Raw genomic sequence first — 16,447 nt, 5'->3', positions numbered from 1 at the left:
AAAGATCAGGTTGTTGATAGTGTGTGTAAATAGTGTGGAAATGAGCTATTTTCACATTAATAGTTACCATTGCAGCTTTTCACATTTGTAATCATGACACACGTGTGGACTATATGCATATACATTTATTGAAAACTTTAGAAAACAAAGTAACAAAAGTGTATCCGTGGATCCTGACTCGTATTATTCTGACTACAACAGGTGCAAGTCTACAGAATTTGGAATCATTTTGAGCATGTTAATCAATGAATATCAATCCCAATCCTGGTCAGTACTATTAATAACACACATATTGGTGCACCTCTCCATTTTCCACAGCTGAAAGATCAGGGCACATACATTTTTATACATTGTAACACCTAATCCATTTTTTTTATCCAAATACAGGGACATATAGTGAAGTGGGGCATTGGTGAATAAATATGTAAAGTTTAAGCACATGGCAATGAGATGGTTAGGTCACAGCACACTCAGAAAAGATGGAAGCAATATGCACATATAAAAATATCAAAAAATATATGTGTGCGCTGGTGTGCTTGAGTCTGTCCTAAGATCTCCTTGTTGTGTCCACATGGTCAATGTTATACAGCAAGTCGAGTCAGTCAGCCGAGTCGAATCATGATTCTTTCCCTGGGATCTGAAAATTGCACCATAATTATGACATGATTATACAGTCATATTGACAGGTTTACATTTTGTCAGAGTATTTTGGGCTTGATTCTGATGTGTGTATAAGACTCACCCCTGTTTTAGGTCCATGTTGGTTTCTTGCGTCTTTTAGGCTTGAACATCCACCAGCTCGGGAGGCATAGGAGATTTCGGGTGTTTGCTTTCAAAATGCTGTTTAAAGGTCTTGGGGTCTGGCATCTGTGTCTACACAAGGGACAGGAGAAGTTTGAGGTACAGCGATACCTCAGAGAACCAACTCAAGCCAGTGACCCTTCGGCCATCACTGAAGTCACATAAATGTCTCACCTTGCAGACAGGACATGTGTGGACCAGCGCTGCTTTGGCTGCGGTCTTCTGATCCGCTCCTTGACCTTTCTTCTTCTCAGCTGCTTTCTTTGCGTTCTTCTGTTGAGACTGGATCTTCTGCTGCCCTCGAGCCATGGCCCTCTCTGAAACACATACACCAGGCAGACTGACTCACTCACCTTTCATTGCATCTCTCGTTCCACAGAGTGAGTGGTGACGGACTGAGGAAAGTCATAAAGCATTGAAACAACATTTAGATGAGTAAATGACAGAAATTTCATTTTTGGGGAGAATAATCCCTTGAAAATACGCCTAAAGTGATCTAACGACACGGTTTATCAGAAAATAAATCTTCATAACGATAATAAACGTTAAAGATGTTATATATATATATTTATAATCAATGTAAAATACACGTTCAGGAACGTATAAACCACGAGAAGTGTCTTTCCCAGGAAGAGAACCCAAAAATCGCACTATAGAGACCGCAAAGATCACATTAGCTAGTGCGCTAGCTCATCCGCCTCAATCAAAACTGATCCAAACGGAGTAGCGGCGACGTACAAAACGGCCCGGATTAAAAATAACATTATTGTTAACCATAAACGCCTTTAAAAACAACAAACATGATATTTGTAAGATGAAATGTGGCAGATTCGTCAATATTTAAAGACAATACCTCGGCGTTAAGACACGTTAGGAAGTGAAGCTCGACTGTCGCTATTCTATAACTTCCGTCGGAAACACTTGACGTTACATAATAAAGGTTTTCCTCAAAAAACTGATAAGATGATGACTTAAATAGATTATCTTGCTCAGGCCCGAGATGGATAAGTTGATTGAGTACTTTTATTTATTTTATTTTTTATTATTGTAATATTTGTATGTGTGACTATTCCCAAACAAAAATGAGCGAGGCTAAATGTTGGAAGTTTTAATACACGTTAGCCTCTGTGTGGCCGCAGTATTCAGTGATGAGAGAAACGGAGCTGTCTGAATCTTTAAATAAAATAAAAAATCAATGAATTCGTGAAATGATTGGCTCGAAACATCACGCGCTGAGGACATCTGCTGGTCACACGCATGTTAAGCAATGGAGAGAAACAGCAACTAATGCTAGGAAATTTACACATTATATTTACACATTTATGAATCTTCGCATAATATGTACATTTTAAATTATATATATATATAAAGTTCGTGTCGTGTTTTATTTTTTAACACAACAGTTGTTAAATAACTGTATTTCTCAGAAAGGCACGAATCGATTAATTTTCTTTGATACAGAATGAGTGGTCAGTTGTCTATTTAGTTTGTCCACTCTTAATTTGACGAGTGTGTTCACAGAAAGTTTGCGGAAGTTGTGTTGGTGTGCTTCCGTAGCAAAAGACAAACATGGCAGACCGGGGATACAGTTTTTCTCTCACAACATTTAGGTAATTCTGTCATTTATTGATTGCTAGATGGTTGTAATATTTCATTATAAATCTCTTGCTGCATGCATTCAGTGAAAATAGTTGTGTTTTGTTCGTCATGTGTGTTACACTCACTTAATTGTGTGTCATGTAAGAGATGCAGAGTCACGATGTTAGTTACTATGGAGCTTTACTTTTCATGCTCATTTATCTCTTTTTGTTACTAAAGTTATTTATTCCTCTGTTTACTGTATTATCCCGAGTGATTGTTCACTGTCCTGTTTTATTACGCTTTACTACAGATTTTGTTTAGTTCTCTTTGTGGCGAATATTATTTTTTTATTCATTATTTTTTTGTTTTTTTGGTCTGTACTATATTCAGTGACATAATATTTAAAAGTATGTAAAATGTATTATGAAGCTTTTGTCCAAGCCGATAATAACTGTTTTAAATAATAAAAATCATTATGATGACATTTGAAATTATTTAAAATCAAAATTCTGTATTGGTTGAAAAAATTAGTAGATTCAGCTTCAGATAATTTCAGATGTATTTCTGTCAAACTAATGCATTTTTTCCCCCCAACACAGTCCCTCTGGCAAACTGGTGCAGATTGAATATGCTCTGGCCGCTGTAGCAGCCGGTGCTCCATCTGTGGGAATCAAAGGTATGTTTATATATAGATCAGTGCATTAGAAACTTCATAAACCACGATCAAATAAAAAAAAAAAAAAGTTAAATATCTGATGCAGAAACACTTCTGAAAGGGCATTTACGTGTCATTGTCCAGACAGAAGACAGAAATGTATTTAAACAGAAATCAAAACTATATCCTTTGATACTAGGGCTGTGGTGGGTCAGAGCTGCTTATTTCTAAGGGGTTGACAGCCACAGATTTAAACTACAGTAGTCAACATTTAAAGTGGATCAAAACCTTCCATCAAAGTTGTCCTAAAACCAAAATGCGTTCTTGTCTTAGGTAGGGCTGTGCGATTAATCGAAATCGTAATAAAATCACGATTTGAGCGTGCGCGATTTCTAAATCGCTTTATAGCACGATTTTCCGCGGTCCAGAGCTCCCGCAGTATGCTATCCGATCCAGTCAGAATGCAGCGCACCTAAGTGGAGCGCGAGAACAGAACAGACTGGTCATATGCCTACATAACTCCAGGTTCACACACTCTGTCTGTGATGCGTATTTTTTCAGAGCCCATGTTAATGGATCAGAGCGTTCACACTGCACGCGGTAAAAGATGTGAACAGAAAAGGTTAGAAATCGAAAGGTGCGAAAAGAATGAATATCTAGCGCATGAGCATAAAGAGAGTTGTGAGTGAGAGGAGATATGTTTTAAGTGCGCGCACTCTCTCCGGACGAGAGCAGCGTGTATCTGAGCATCGCGTCTGGTTTTGTGACAAAGCAAAGGAAATCTGCGTGCGAGCGGACAGATTCGCGCTCGCGCATTATTTTAATGAGCTTTCACGTTACAATAACTCGCTCTCGCTGCTGCTTCTGAACCGCATACACATACTGTATACGCACTGCAGACGGAGTACATGTGAACCTTGAGCAATAAATATATTTCAGCACCTGAGGCACCGCTACAATGAGCTCTATGACCAATGCATGGCAAAAAAAAAAAAAATAAAAAAAAAAAAGCCCTGGACACGGGTTTTATTTTTTTATTTTTTTTTACCATATGTCTCGACATTTTGTTTGACATCTTTACTTAGTGATTATTTTGACTTACGTCTGTTCTAGAGGCGTTACAACTTTTTGATAAAGCTCTCATTGGTTTTCTTTTGGAAATATGTTTCAAATTTATACTGAATGCATTTATGACTGTAAAGCACGTCTGTGTGTGTCAAAATCGTGATTAAAATCGAAATCGCAAAATTGATCAAAAAATCGTGATAGGTTTTTTTTGTCCATATCGCACAGCCCTAGTCTTAGGGCAACTCTGTTGATCTTTTTTGATCCACTGTATATATGCTCCCTACACTATACAGTTTCTCCATAGGTGAATGACCTTTTGTCATTATTTGCAGCATCAAATGGAGTTGTGCTTGCAACTGAGAAGAAACAGAAGTCCATACTGTATGATGAACAGAGCGTGCACAAAGTTGAGCCCATAACCAAACACATTGGCATGGTGTACAGTGGAATGGGTCCAGACTACAGGTATGAAACAACAGTGCAGTATTTATTTCAAATCGATGGCCGATTTGTTCTTAAAATGAAACCCTTTTAAAATAAGCTCTTCTTAAAGGAACAGTGCATGCATAATTTGTTATCTAGATGTTCTGTAAGGAATGACTCTGGGAATGATCTCTCTTGACAGGGTGCTGGTCAGAAGAGCAAGAAAGCTGGCGCAGCAGTATTTCCTGGTATACCAAGAGCCAATCCCCACAGGCCAGCTGGTACAGAGAGTGGCTTCTGTTATGCAAGAATACACACAGTCAGGGTATGTTGACTTCTTTCTATCTTTTATTATACCTTACTATAATTTGAGCTCTCGTAGTAATATTAGTGTCATGTTTTGTAGAGGTGTGCGGCCGTTTGGAGTCTCTCTTCTCATTGCCGGTTGGGACGAAGACAGACCATACTTATTTCAGTCAGACCCATCGGTACAACAAATACCAATCGCAAGCTTTTCATCACTGTTTATTCTTAATTTAACATGCAACCATTTATGTTATGAAACCATGTCTGAATGGTGATATCCCACAGGGAGCGTACTTCGCCTGGAAAGCCACAGCAATGGGAAAAAACTATGTGAATGGAAAAACATTCCTTGAAAAAAGGTATCAAAGTAATCCACTTTTTGAATTATTGTAGTGTAAAAGATGGAAATGATATTGGAAAAGATTTACAGCGTGGCTCGGTACAATTTCATTACAGATATAATGAAGATCTGGAACTTGAAGACGCTATACACACTGCCATCTTAACTTTGAAGGTGAGTGCTGCATCTCTAAATAACCTCATATATCAGATTGCTCAAAACAAGATCTAGAATGTTTTCTTTTTCTTACAGGAAAGTTTTGAAGGTCAGATGACCGAGGACAACATCGAGGTGGGCATCTGTAATGAGGCAGGATTCCGCAGACTGTCACCTGCTGAGGTGAAGGATTACCTGGCAGCAATTGCTTAAACTACAGCACTACAACCGCTAACACAGTTTACTATTTCAGTTTGGTTGTTCATTTGAATGCTGAATTTTTATTATTTGTACATCTGTGTAACTGATTTCTCTATAAAAGTATGCATATTATCGGCAAATGTTACATCCTGCGTATTTCACTATGACATTTCTTTGTGATTTTTGTACCTGACTGTAATTATGAATTACCTTAATGTGCCACACTACTGTCCATGCTTATGGGATCATTCCCTGAGGCTAAGTTCATGTACATGAAGTGTTGGCGTAAAGCAAAAAAAAAATTATTTCACTCCAAAGTGTTGAACAAAGTCTGAAAGGTTGTAAACCTCTCCATATCCCACTCGCGCATCCATGCAGATGAAGTCATCCAGATTCATTTTAGAATCTGTGAAAAGAACACGTGCAGTGTAAGAGGAAGAAGAACGCAAATCATGATGTTTACAGAATTGTGGCAAATAACAGACAAATCATTTAACAACAAACCTGATGTCTCTAAACATGGGTATGGTGGGGGCGGCATACGCCAGTTCCCGTCAGAGTCCTTCATATGAGACCGATCAGAAGCAAACTTTTTCAAGTAGGTGTCGCATGGTATGACACGAAGTTTCCTGAAACACAGCAGATAACCGTTGATATGGCTAGAATTATAAACTTTTTTTATAATGCATTTCAGATCAGTTCTCAACTTGCCTCCAGAAAGCAGGTTTTAAATGCTCATCAGAACGAAAGGCCTCCTTTGAATATACATCAAGTAGGCAAGGGAAGGGAAGAGTGGTGTCTAAATCATATATATAGCTCTGTCCTTGTTTATTTACGTGTAGAAGAATAACATGGTAATCCTAAAGGCAAGTGCACAAAAATAAATCTTATATTAGTAAAAGTTAAGTAAAAAAAGAAAATCAACGATAATTTTCCTTATTAAAACAATGCTCTTACCCAGATTACAGGTTGATCCCCTCGACTGGATTTTTGTTTCCAAATGGGTATCTGCATTAATTGTAAAATGACATGTATATAGAAACTATACACCATACACTAACATAATTGTTATATGTGCATAGAGACGCCTCACCATTTTTCTTTCATTAGATATAAAGACTGCATACACTTCATCCAACGAGCAAGTGCCCTGATCCTTGACATGTTCACACAATTTCCATATATTTTCCTCACTGCAGAAAAAATAAATATATTGTTAATTTAATAAAAATGAAGGTAACTTCCTAATGTGATGTTACACTTACCAGTAGCAGCTGGTGTATACACACTGGTTTCTTGACGGAGTGATAATTATGTATTCAGACGGGACGCTTTGTTCGTTCATTCTTCCCATTCACATGTTATACTATGATGTATATTTTATTATAACGACATTACGAAAAACAGTTTATGATACAACACTAAAGCGATTCACGTTGCAATCGTACAGTGAGGATAGGTGTTTGTTACAGTTTATTTTGTCCGTAAGAAACCTTGGACAGGTTTGTCGTTCCGGTGTGTCGATGGAGTGATGAGCGAACAGTCCTCAGGTGAATTGCAAATGTAATGGTCGTGATTATCACTGTAATTGTTGAACGATTTTTCTAGTTTAAAAGCACAGATAGAAAAATACGTTAGCGGTAGATAATGTGCAATTAGAAATCCCTTTCAACCAGGCCTCAAGAAGGTTGATGGGTTAAACCAACCTAATTCTACATTTCACAACAAAGAGATGCGTTTCTCTTATTATTTACCTGTGTTGGCTACACACTTCTGTTTAAAGTTTGGAGTCAGTAAGAGTTTTTTTTTTTTTTTTTTTAAATACATCAGTAGGCTAATACTTTTACTTGTCAGCTGCATTAAATTAATTGACTATGGCTGATTATAATTAGCCTATAATAAATTCTGCTCCTTTGTAATTTCTATTAAAATAATCTTGACTAGAATGTTTCACGGTTTCCACAAAATTATTAATCAAATTATAGGCCCTAAATGTTTCAAACCAGCATAGAATGAGTTCTAAAAGATCACGTGACACAGGCCTAATGACATCACAGGAATGAATTACATTTAACAAAACATTTGTGTAGGTAGAGTGTGTTTTAAAAGATCACGTGACACAGGCCTAATGACATCACAGGAGTAGACGCCTGCTGACTGTATTGATATTAAGTACGTGATTATGTTTTGGTTTGTTTTTTTTGATTGTTAGGCTTTGGAGTTTGCGTCTGGGATTGTTTTTTGTTTTATTCTGAGACAGCAAAAGAAGAAGTAGGAAACACTCCTCTCCTTGCAACGTTGATGCTAACGAGATGGAACTTGCTCATGAGTCCGTTATGGAACCCTGTTGCCTGGCCGATTTCCCTAGTCTGCCTGAAACACCCCAAAAAACTGATTCTCCAGCCAAAAAAAGGAATCGAGTCAGTGCGAAACCTGATTCTGAGAACTCTTCGGAAGTGCTTGAAGCTATTCATGCACTTGGCTTGAAACTCGATAAAATGCATTTAAAAGTTTTGTCGATTAAGAAAACTACAGAGCTCACTTCGGCCAAGGTGGACAGTTTAGCAACTTCTGTGCAACAGCTCATCGTCGAAGTTAACTCTCACGACGAATGGTTATCCCTGATGGAGAAAGAAATGCAAGCTTTAAAGGATGAAAATGTGACTTTGAAGTCTAATATAGCAGAGGCTCAACGTTACACTCGACGATGGTCCCTCAAATTGCATGGCTTGAAGGAGGCTGATGGTGAAAATGTCAGACGGATAACTATCGATGCTCTTGCGAAGGTTGCTCCAGATGTTCAAGACCAGCTTGATCGGGTGGTGGACGTAGTTCATCGTGTTGGTCGCAAATCAACACCACCAAATCCTATTCATAAGCGACCCATCGTCGTTCTCTTCTCGATGCGCCGTTACCGGGACGAGATTTGGAGGGCAGCCAAAAACTCCAGATTTTTACTGGACAACGCGCTACGCTCTGAGTTGCTGTCGCCTGAAGACAAAGCGGCAAGAGAAAAACTGTGGCCGAGGGTGAAGAAGGCTAGAGAGGAAGGTAAAAGGGCTGTATTTCGTGGTCCACATGCATACATCGAGGGGAAAAGGATTGACACTAATGACTGATGGAACTCTGATTGAAAAACCATAAAAGGCATCTTCAAATTTTCTTACATGCCGGGCGATTTTTTCCCCCTTTCTTTTCACTAAATGTTTACTGCCTGCTGCATCTCCAGGGTTTCTAATTTAATATAGTAAATTTCAGCTTCAAGACATTAGGTCTTGAAGCTTGGTAATTTGTGAATTAAATAGTTTTTTTTTTTTTTTCTTTTCTTTTTCTTGTTGTTCTAGTTCTTTTCGGAATGGACTTTAAGTTTAATTCTCTGAGCATAGCATCACTGAATGTTAGGGGCATTCGAGAAATTACGAAGCGAAAGGCTTTATTTCTTTTTTTTAAAACGGACTGATGCTGACTTTATTTTTTGTCAAGAGACACATTCTACAGACTTGGATGAAAAATTGTTGGAAATCTCAATGGGGGAAAATCTATTTTTTTCAGTCACGGCACTTCGCATTCAGCGGGAGTTTATGGTTTTGATGAACACAGATTTAAAGGAGACGTTCTGAACTCTGTGACGTGTGAAAACGGAAGATGGGTTATTCTGACTGTGAAATTAGACAATACTATATTTATACTTTGTAATATTTATGGTCATAATTCCAATACGTTAAATAAGTCCTTATTTGCAAAGGTTTCTGATATTATTCAATGCAAATTTGATGCATTCCAAGCTTCATATGTTATTTTTTCAGGCGATTTTAATGAATGCTTGGATAATTTGTGTGATAGATATCCTCCTCGTTCTTCTCAGCGTGACGCACAATCAAACTTAGCTTCTCTATGTGCCAATTTATCCTCTTACTGATATTTGGCGATTTTACAACCCTGGAATATCCGAATATACATGGTCTAACAAAGACAAATCTTTGCAATCTAGAATTGATATGTTTTTTTATTTCTACTTCTGCATTGCAATATGTCAAGGAAATCGTTCATAAATATGCCCCTTTAACTGATTATAAGCTTATTTTCTTTAACGCTCACAGGCACAAAAGAGAATTCTAGTCTTAGAGGGTACTGGAAATTTAATAATAATCTCCTTAAGGATGAATACTTTAATAATAGTGTTAAAAAAATTGCAAATGATATTTTGGGAGGTGTAAAGGAAGGTTTTAAATGTAAATGGATTTTTTTAAATATAACGTCAGACAGATTGCAGTTAAACGTAGTAAAGAATTAAAAAAAAATCAATAGACAAAATGAGTTAGAATTAATTAATAAATGAGGGATACTGGAACAGAAGCACAATCTTACTAAGGAGGAAGAAGCTGAATTGGTTGCAATTCAATCCCATCTAGACTTGATCTATTTAGACTTGGCTAAAAAGGTGCTTTTATTCGTTCTAGGGCGAAATGGCTTGAAGAGGGTGAAAAAAATACAAGTTATTTTTTCGCACTTGAGAAAAGAAATGTTAAAAGAAATGCGTTAACTGCTTTAAATATTAATGGGAATCATTGTATGGATCAAAAAAAAATTTCTGACTTTTTTTACTCATTTTATAAAAAACTATATAATTCCAAATTTGATCTATATAATTGTGAAGAATTCATTAAAATAGTCCATCAACATATTCCTGTTATTGATAAAGAATTTCATGATTCCTGTGAATCCAATATAACTTCTTCTGAGATCAAAGATGCCCTGTTAAGAATGAAAAAAGGTAAAGCACCAGGTATAGATGGGTTGACAGTAGAATTTTACTTACATTTTTGGGAACTGATCGAAATTCCTCTTTATAGTATGTATAATGAATGTATTAACAGTGGCGAAATGACTACTACTATGAAACAAGGTATCATTTCGCTAATTGCTAAACCGAATAAAGATCCAAACTTGATAGAAAATTGGAGACCAATCTCTCTTCTAACTATTGATTATAAATTAATTACTTTAGTATTTGCTAACAGATTACGAGAAGGGTTTAAATAAAATTATTAGTGAATACCAATCAGGTTTTTTAAAAGGTCGACACATAACTAACAATATTAGACTTGTGCTTGACCTTTTGGATTATGCTGAGAATGTTGATGAAGGAGCCGTCATTTTCTTTTTGGACTTTTATAAAGCGTTCGATACAATTGAACATGAATTTTTATTTAAAACTATAACGCTTTTTGGATTCGGAAATACATTTTTGAAGGTAGTTAAAATGTTTTACAATGATATTAATAGTTCTGTAATACTTAACACTTCCACCTCTAAAAGATTTAACATTAACCGAGGAGTACGCCAAGGCTGTCCAATTTCCCCCTTTTTATTTTTGTTGGTTGTCGAATTATTATCCATTGGTATTGTTAATAATGAAGCAATTCAAGGTCTCCAAATTTTTGGTAAAGAAATTAAAATTTCACAATTGGCGGATGACACAACCTTATTTTTAAAGAGCTCATCTTCTATCCCTACTGCTATCTCCTTCATCAATATCTTCTCTAAGGCTTCTGGCCTAACTCTAAATTTATCCAAATGTGAAATCCTTCCTTTACACAATTTAAATGATAAAGTTATTAGTGATATTCCAGTGAAATCCTCTGTCAAATACCTAGGAATTCTTGTAACAAAGGATGTTACAGAAAGACAAAACTTAAATTTCTCCTCTAGATTAAAAAAGACCAAAGCGTTATTAAACTGTTGGTTACAACGTGATCTCTCTATTTATGGTCGTGTCCCTATTATGTAAAGCAGAAGGCTTATCTCAATTTGTCTATCCCTCCCTATCTTTATATGTTAAAGACTCTTATTCTAAAGATATCAATAATCTGTTTTATTCTTTTATTTGGAAAAATAAATCTCAAAGACTGAAGAAAAGGGTTCTTAATAATAAGAAAGCTGAAGGGGGTCTGGAAATACTTTATTTTAAAGATGTTAATAGAACTTTTAAAATCAATTGGATTAAAAAATGTTTGATTAATCTTTACTCCCTTTGGAACCACATCCCACACAGTCTCTTTAACCAAATAGGTGGCTTAGAATTTCTGTTAATTTGTGACTTTAATATTTATAAACTCCCTCTTAAATTGTCAAAATTCCACCAGCAAGTGCTTTTAGCTTGGACAATTTGCTACTCACACAATTTCTCTCCTCACACTGCCTTCATTTGGAATAATAGCAATATAACAATTGCCAATAGATCTTTATTTTTAAGGAATTGGTTTAACAGGGATATTAATCATCTTATGAATATGTTTTGATAATTTTGGGAATCTTTTAACTTATGAACAATTCATGCGAATCCATAATTTCCCTGTGCATTTTAAGGAATTTAACTTGGTCATTAAAGCTATTCCTCCTACTCTTGTTCATCTGGTTAAAAGTCATATTCACTACAACTCTATAGTAATGACAAAACCAAAATTAATTTTTAAACGGTCTTGAACTGATTGGTAAAAAATGCAATAACAAACATATTTATACTGTTTTCCAAAAACAAAATAAAATAACACCTAGAGGAAAATTCTTTTGGAACTCTATTATTGATAATATTATTATTTGGAAGACTGCTTGGTTAATCCCATTTAAATATTGTATCAATAACAAAACTAAAGAAATACATTTTAAAATTTTGCATACCATCCTACCCTGTTAAATCAATAATTTCAAGATACTCTGATATTGATGATTTATGTACTTTTTGTAAAAATGAGAAAGAGGTGTTAACACATTTGTTTTTTGATTGTAAAATTACCCAAAAATTTTGGAAGGATTGGCAGATTTCATTTTTTCTCTTGTAAAGGATAAATACAGTTTTTCTTTAAAGGATATTATTGTGTACTATGAAAATAATGTTAACAAAGGTCTTGAATACATTGTTAATTTATTCATATTGTTGTGTAATTTTTATTTGTATATACAAAAATGTTTAAACTCATCCCCAATATTTAAAGTATTTTTAGTTGAATTTGATTGTTTTATATCTTCATTGAAATTGATAAAAAACAAAGTCATTAACATGTTTAAAATATTATGAGATTATTTTTAGATCCCCTGTTACTAATTAATGTCACATTTTTATATTACACTGACTGTCTTATGCTGTGCTCTGTATGTTATTTGTTCTGTGTTCAATAAAAAAAAAAAAAAGTTTAAAAAAAAAGTTTAAAAAAAAAAAAAAAAAAAAAAAAAAAACATTTGTGTAACATTTTCATAATATTTTACAATGTTACTGTATTATCATCAAATAATTGCAACTTCGGGGAAACTTTCTATAAAAAAAATCTCAAAACCTTTTTTCTCGCAATTTTATAACTCACAATTAGGACTTTTTGCTCACAATCGCGAGCTTATATTCAGAATTGTGCGATTCAAAGTGTAACTTTTCTATTTTTATCTGTTGCGAAAACAGTGGCATGGCCCTTTATAAAGACGTACACACCCGATTCAGATAACTGACTTGGGTTATTAAAATTTTAATTAATTTGCATGCAAAATTTGGCATATAAAAACACCGTGCCAGGGTAATAGTGGTTGAAATATTCAATTCATATTTTTGGTTTCAAAGTAAGTACACAAACAAACAAGTCTACATTAGGTATTTTTAATCAGATGTTGTCTTCTTATAGCCTACTTGCTTCTCAAATCAAATAACGCAAAAGACTCTACCCTTCGCTTAGCAAACTGAATTAATTTTACTGTGGAGCTATTTGCACTGTATAAAACAAAACAGGCCCAATGTTTTAGACTAAAAAACTAAGTAAATCAACAATTAACCTCAATTCTTATTGCAATTAATGTTGTTGTTTTAGAGGAATAAGAAACCACCCAGCCATTAACACCTCGTTTTTATGAACAGCACTTACTGGTAGAATGCAACACCTTTAGGCCATTGAGAGCTACAGCATGGCTATAAATGAGGCCTGATCTCCTCGGTCTTCAGTCTGGGTGTGGAGGAGCTCATCATGACTAACGGATTGACCGGAGGACTCGGCGGTCTGCTGGCAGAGAGGTCAGGTGGCGTTCCGAGGAGGAGATACAAAAGATACACTACAGGGACTTACATCGGACTCATTGCGTATGCAATTCAAGATTCACCAGATAAGATGCTCACGTTCAAACAGGTAACATGGCCTGAAAGTTGTAAATCTGGTACGTATGAGACTCTTGTCAGTCTTGACGCATGCTTACATGTTCCCTATGTGTGCAGATAATGAAAAAGCTGGAACCGTTTGTCTTCGGAGACAAAAGGGGCATTGAGAACAACATCAGAGTCTGTCTTTCATCAAACAGGTGTTTTGCAAAGGTACGTTTATTAAATTTAGTTAACTTATATTTTATTTTTTTTGAGCCAACGAATTACAATATACGTGTGTAGGCTACTGTTGGTAACAGACTTTTCTCTGTCTGTGTGCTATAGGTGCCAGTCGATCCGGATTATCCAAATCCTAAAAAGAACTTCTGGAAAGTGGATGAAAATGGCATTACTCCAAAAATGTTTCGCCGACATTTCAAATATCTAATCAACGTATTCCCTGGCCTGTCGATTCAGACACAACCGGTGGATGAGTGTAAAGACGATTCTTATGCTCCTGAGCCTCTTACTCCAGCCTGCAAGGTCACCGAAAACAAAAGTGAAGGCAAATTTACAGGCCCCTTTTCCATAGATTCATTACTGAAGAGCGACCGCGAAGTGAAGCGCATGCGCAGCACGCGTTTGGAGGAACATGCACGCTACATAGACGCACAGCGTGGAGCGACCAAGAGAAAAAACATTTATGAATATGAAGCAGTGAAGTGTTATTACCCTGTTTCAGCAGTAGGATGTGAAGTGTCCTCAGCGAGAAGACCTCGTCTATCTTCAGGACCTCAGTTCGGACGGTCTCTGCCTCCACATATCGCATATAATCACCATGTTCTCTTCAGCTCTCCTTCAGTGTATAATACTAGATATGTCCGCTGGTGAACAGCCAAGAACGACCGCATGTAAATAGGAAGAAATTGCACTTTATTTTTGTTCTTCTTTTTTTGTTTTTTAAATAAAACGATCTTTTTCACATTTTTGTTTAGGCCTACTTTGCTTGATGACAGATTATTTTTATACCATATATACTTCAGAGTACCATTTAATTTATTGAATATCACTATAACATAACATTTGAAACGCATCCAAAGGCTGACATAAAATATTTGTAAACAGTTTGATGACTTATAACGGAGAAACTTGAACTAATTGATCTTTGAAAATTTATTTCAGCCATACTAAATAAGTTAACTCAAAACCTTTCCAAATTTGTAGCTTAAAGTGGAAAAATATCTAAATCATTATAATTTAGGGCAACTTTGGGGAAAAACATATAGCGTATTAAAAAATAAATAATTTTTGATGTCCGGTATTTGTTCGGCTAACAGGTGAACAAATCAATCCCAAACATTAACATTTCAGAAAGTGAGAACAATGTAGCCTATTTCACATACATTAGCATTAACATAATGTTTGTCCTAGTCAATCAAAACAGATCGGTGATTATGGTAATCGGTGATTAGTACATCATCCGAGATAATGTTCACATAATAGCGGAGCTACTTTCCCGTAAAAACATGTTTGCTTTGCGGCACAAGGTTTATTTTCGCATTTGCCACGGGGTGGCGGTGAAATGTTATGGTTGGATACTACTGATGTAAATTACATTAAAGCAACTAAAGAACATGGAAGGTATATGGATAGATTTGGGGATTATATAGTTGTTTGTAAATTTGTTTTGGATTTGTGTTTTTTTTGTTTTTTTTATTTTTATTTTTTTTATAGCTGATGCCAGTTTTGACCTGTTTTTAGAAACCAGCTGTAACTTTTGATGGCCTGAAAACTTTTTTGGTTAACAAGTTTCCATTGCTCCCAATAACACCATGATTCTGCATTATTTACCCAAAACAAACACTGTACAAAAATATTTTTGTAAGGTAAAGTTGTAAATAAAAAGCAGTCATAAGGGTCAATTTTTTTTATAAAAATTGAGATTTATACATCATCTGAATAAATAAGCTTTCCATTGATGTATGGTTTGTTAGGATAGGATAATATTCAGCTGAGATACAACTAATTGAAAATCTGGAATCTGAGGGTGCAAAAAATAAATAAATTAAAAATATTGAGAAAATCTCCTTTAAAGTTGTCCAAATTAAGTTCTTAGCAAAGCATAGCCTATTACTAATCAAAAATTAAGTTTTGATATATTTACAGTAGGAAATTTACAAAATATCTTCATGCAACATGATCTTTACTTAATATCCTAATGATTTTTGGCATAAAAGAAAATAATTTTGATCCATACAATTTATTGTTGGCTATACCCGTGCTAGTTATGACTGGTGGATTGAACTGACATTTTTTTAAATGTATTTTTTATGCATGCTTAGTGATTAATGTGATTTGAACATCTACAGAAATATAAGGATCAGAATCAGGTTTATTGCCAAATTGGTGCTTGACAAAGACAAAAGAAAAAAGCTTAGGTTCTGTGTTTTGATGTTATAGCAGTTTGAGTTGTGAAGTGTGTGTATGGTGTTTATTTTTTATTTAGTTTTTTTAGTGTCAAGTGTAATGTCCATGGGAGTAAGAAGCCCTGATGGGTCATGGGTATTGTTGATAAAGACAGTTACGGATGGAAAGAAGCTGTTTTTGTGGCGTGAAGTCCTGGACCTGATGGACCGCAGTCTTCTGCCAAGATGGGAGTGCTTTAAAAAGTTTGGAACAATGGAAACTTGTTAGACAAAAAAGGGGGTTTCAAGATATCAAAGTTACTGCTGGTTTCAGAAAACAGGCCAAAACTGACATCAGCTTTTAAAAGACTAGAAATGTGATCAATAGAAATAAC

The 16,447-nt window shown here is 35.4% G+C and overlaps 4 protein-coding genes across 6 annotated transcripts; 2 read left to right on the top strand and 2 right to left on the bottom strand.

Annotated features, from left to right (window-relative positions):
- Positions 1–105: 105 nt before the first annotated feature.
- zgc:91910 (Zinc finger protein 706-like) lies at positions 106–1,807 on the bottom strand. Of its 2 annotated transcripts, none has more exons than XM_019124586.2 (4): positions 1,655–1,807; positions 976–1,118; positions 743–873; positions 106–637 (listed from the first exon to the last, which is right to left on the bottom strand). In XM_019124586.2, exons 2-3 carry the CDS (start codon positions 1,108–1,110, stop codon positions 778–780), a joined length of 231 nt encoding a protein of 76 aa, XP_018980131.1. In that variant the 5' UTR covers positions 1,111–1,118; positions 1,655–1,807; the 3' UTR covers positions 106–637; positions 743–777. The 2 variants fall into 2 exon arrangements, with proteins under 2 accessions (XP_018980131.1, XP_018980130.1); XM_019124585.2 differs by having other exon boundaries at positions 976–1,196; positions 1,655–1,745.
- Positions 1,808–2,260: 453 nt separating this feature from the next.
- On the top strand, positions 2,261–5,676 carry psma2b (proteasome 20S subunit alpha 2b). Its single transcript, XM_042745285.1, has 8 exons — positions 2,261–2,411; positions 2,982–3,058; positions 4,438–4,570; positions 4,731–4,853; positions 4,935–5,016; positions 5,120–5,193; positions 5,291–5,348; positions 5,427–5,676. The coding sequence occupies exons 1-8, from the start codon at positions 2,371–2,373 to the stop codon at positions 5,541–5,543; spliced, it is 705 nt and encodes a 234-aa protein (XP_042601219.1). The 5' UTR covers positions 2,261–2,370; the 3' UTR covers positions 5,544–5,676.
- Positions 5,592–13,571, bottom strand: wdyhv1 (WDYHV motif containing 1). Of its 2 annotated transcripts, none has more exons than XM_042745286.1 (6): positions 13,439–13,571; positions 6,625–6,724; positions 6,489–6,539; positions 6,243–6,391; positions 6,036–6,160; positions 5,592–5,937 (listed from the first exon to the last, which is right to left on the bottom strand). In XM_042745286.1, exons 2-6 carry the CDS (start codon positions 6,625–6,627, stop codon positions 5,834–5,836), a joined length of 432 nt encoding a protein of 143 aa, XP_042601220.1. In that variant the 5' UTR covers positions 6,628–6,724; positions 13,439–13,571; the 3' UTR covers positions 5,592–5,833. The 2 variants fall into 2 exon arrangements, with proteins under 2 accessions (XP_042601220.1, XP_018980764.2); XM_019125219.2 differs by lacking the exon at positions 13,439–13,571 and adding an exon at positions 6,797–6,938.
- Positions 13,538–14,844, top strand: LOC109111626 (forkhead box protein H1-like). Its single transcript, XM_019124584.2, has 3 exons — positions 13,538–13,696; positions 13,783–13,878; positions 13,993–14,844. Exons 1-3 carry the CDS (start codon positions 13,538–13,540, stop codon positions 14,536–14,538), a joined length of 801 nt encoding a protein of 266 aa, XP_018980129.2. The 3' UTR covers positions 14,539–14,844.
- The last annotated feature ends 1,603 nt before the right edge of the window (positions 14,845–16,447 follow it).

The sequence above is a fragment of the Cyprinus carpio genome, chromosome B19, assembly GCF_018340385.1.
Source record: "Cyprinus carpio isolate SPL01 chromosome B19, ASM1834038v1, whole genome shotgun sequence".
Taxonomy (NCBI): Eukaryota; Metazoa; Chordata; class Actinopteri; order Cypriniformes; family Cyprinidae; genus Cyprinus; species Cyprinus carpio.
The sequence above is the reverse complement of the archived record's forward strand: the minus strand, read 5'-3'. Positions and strand labels throughout refer to the sequence as shown.

What these genes read in the sequence shown, in the direction of transcription:
- zgc:91910 (XM_019124586.2), bottom strand. Translation starts at nt 1,110, where the DNA reads ATGGCTCGAGGGCAGCAGAAGATCCAGTCTCAACAGAAGAACGCAAAG. An exon ending in ACACATGTCCTGTCTGCAAG is followed by an intron (nt 874 to 975) that starts GTGAGACATTTA and finishes TCCCTTGTGTAG; the next exon opens with ACACAGATGCCAGACCCCAA.
- psma2b (XM_042745285.1), top strand. Translation starts at nt 2,371, where the DNA reads ATGGCAGACCGGGGATACAGTTTTTCTCTCACAACATTTAG. An exon ending in AAAACATTCCTTGAAAAAAG is followed by an intron (nt 5,194 to 5,290) that starts GTATCAAAGTAA and finishes ATTTCATTACAG; the next exon opens with ATATAATGAAGATCTGGAAC. An exon ending in CTGCCATCTTAACTTTGAAG is followed by an intron (nt 5,349 to 5,426) that starts GTGAGTGCTGCA and finishes TTTTTCTTACAG; the next exon opens with GAAAGTTTTGAAGGTCAGAT.
- LOC109111626 (XM_019124584.2), top strand. Translation starts at nt 13,538, where the DNA reads ATGACTAACGGATTGACCGGAGGACTCGGCGGTCTGCTGGCAGAGAGG. An exon ending in AGATGCTCACGTTCAAACAG is followed by an intron (nt 13,697 to 13,782) that starts GTAACATGGCCT and finishes CTATGTGTGCAG; the next exon opens with ATAATGAAAAAGCTGGAACC. An exon ending in CAAACAGGTGTTTTGCAAAG is followed by an intron (nt 13,879 to 13,992) that starts GTACGTTTATTA and finishes TGTGTGCTATAG; the next exon opens with GTGCCAGTCGATCCGGATTA.
- wdyhv1 (XM_019125219.2), bottom strand. Translation starts at nt 6,885, where the DNA reads ATGGGAAGAATGAACGAACAAAGCGTCCCGTCTGAATACATAATTATC. An exon ending in GTATACACCAGCTGCTACTG is followed by an intron (nt 6,725 to 6,796) that starts GTAAGTGTAACA and finishes TTTTTTCTGCAG; the next exon opens with TGAGGAAAATATATGGAAAT. An exon ending in TATCTAATGAAAGAAAAATG is followed by an intron (nt 6,540 to 6,624) that starts GTGAGGCGTCTC and finishes CAATTAATGCAG; the next exon opens with ATACCCATTTGGAAACAAAA.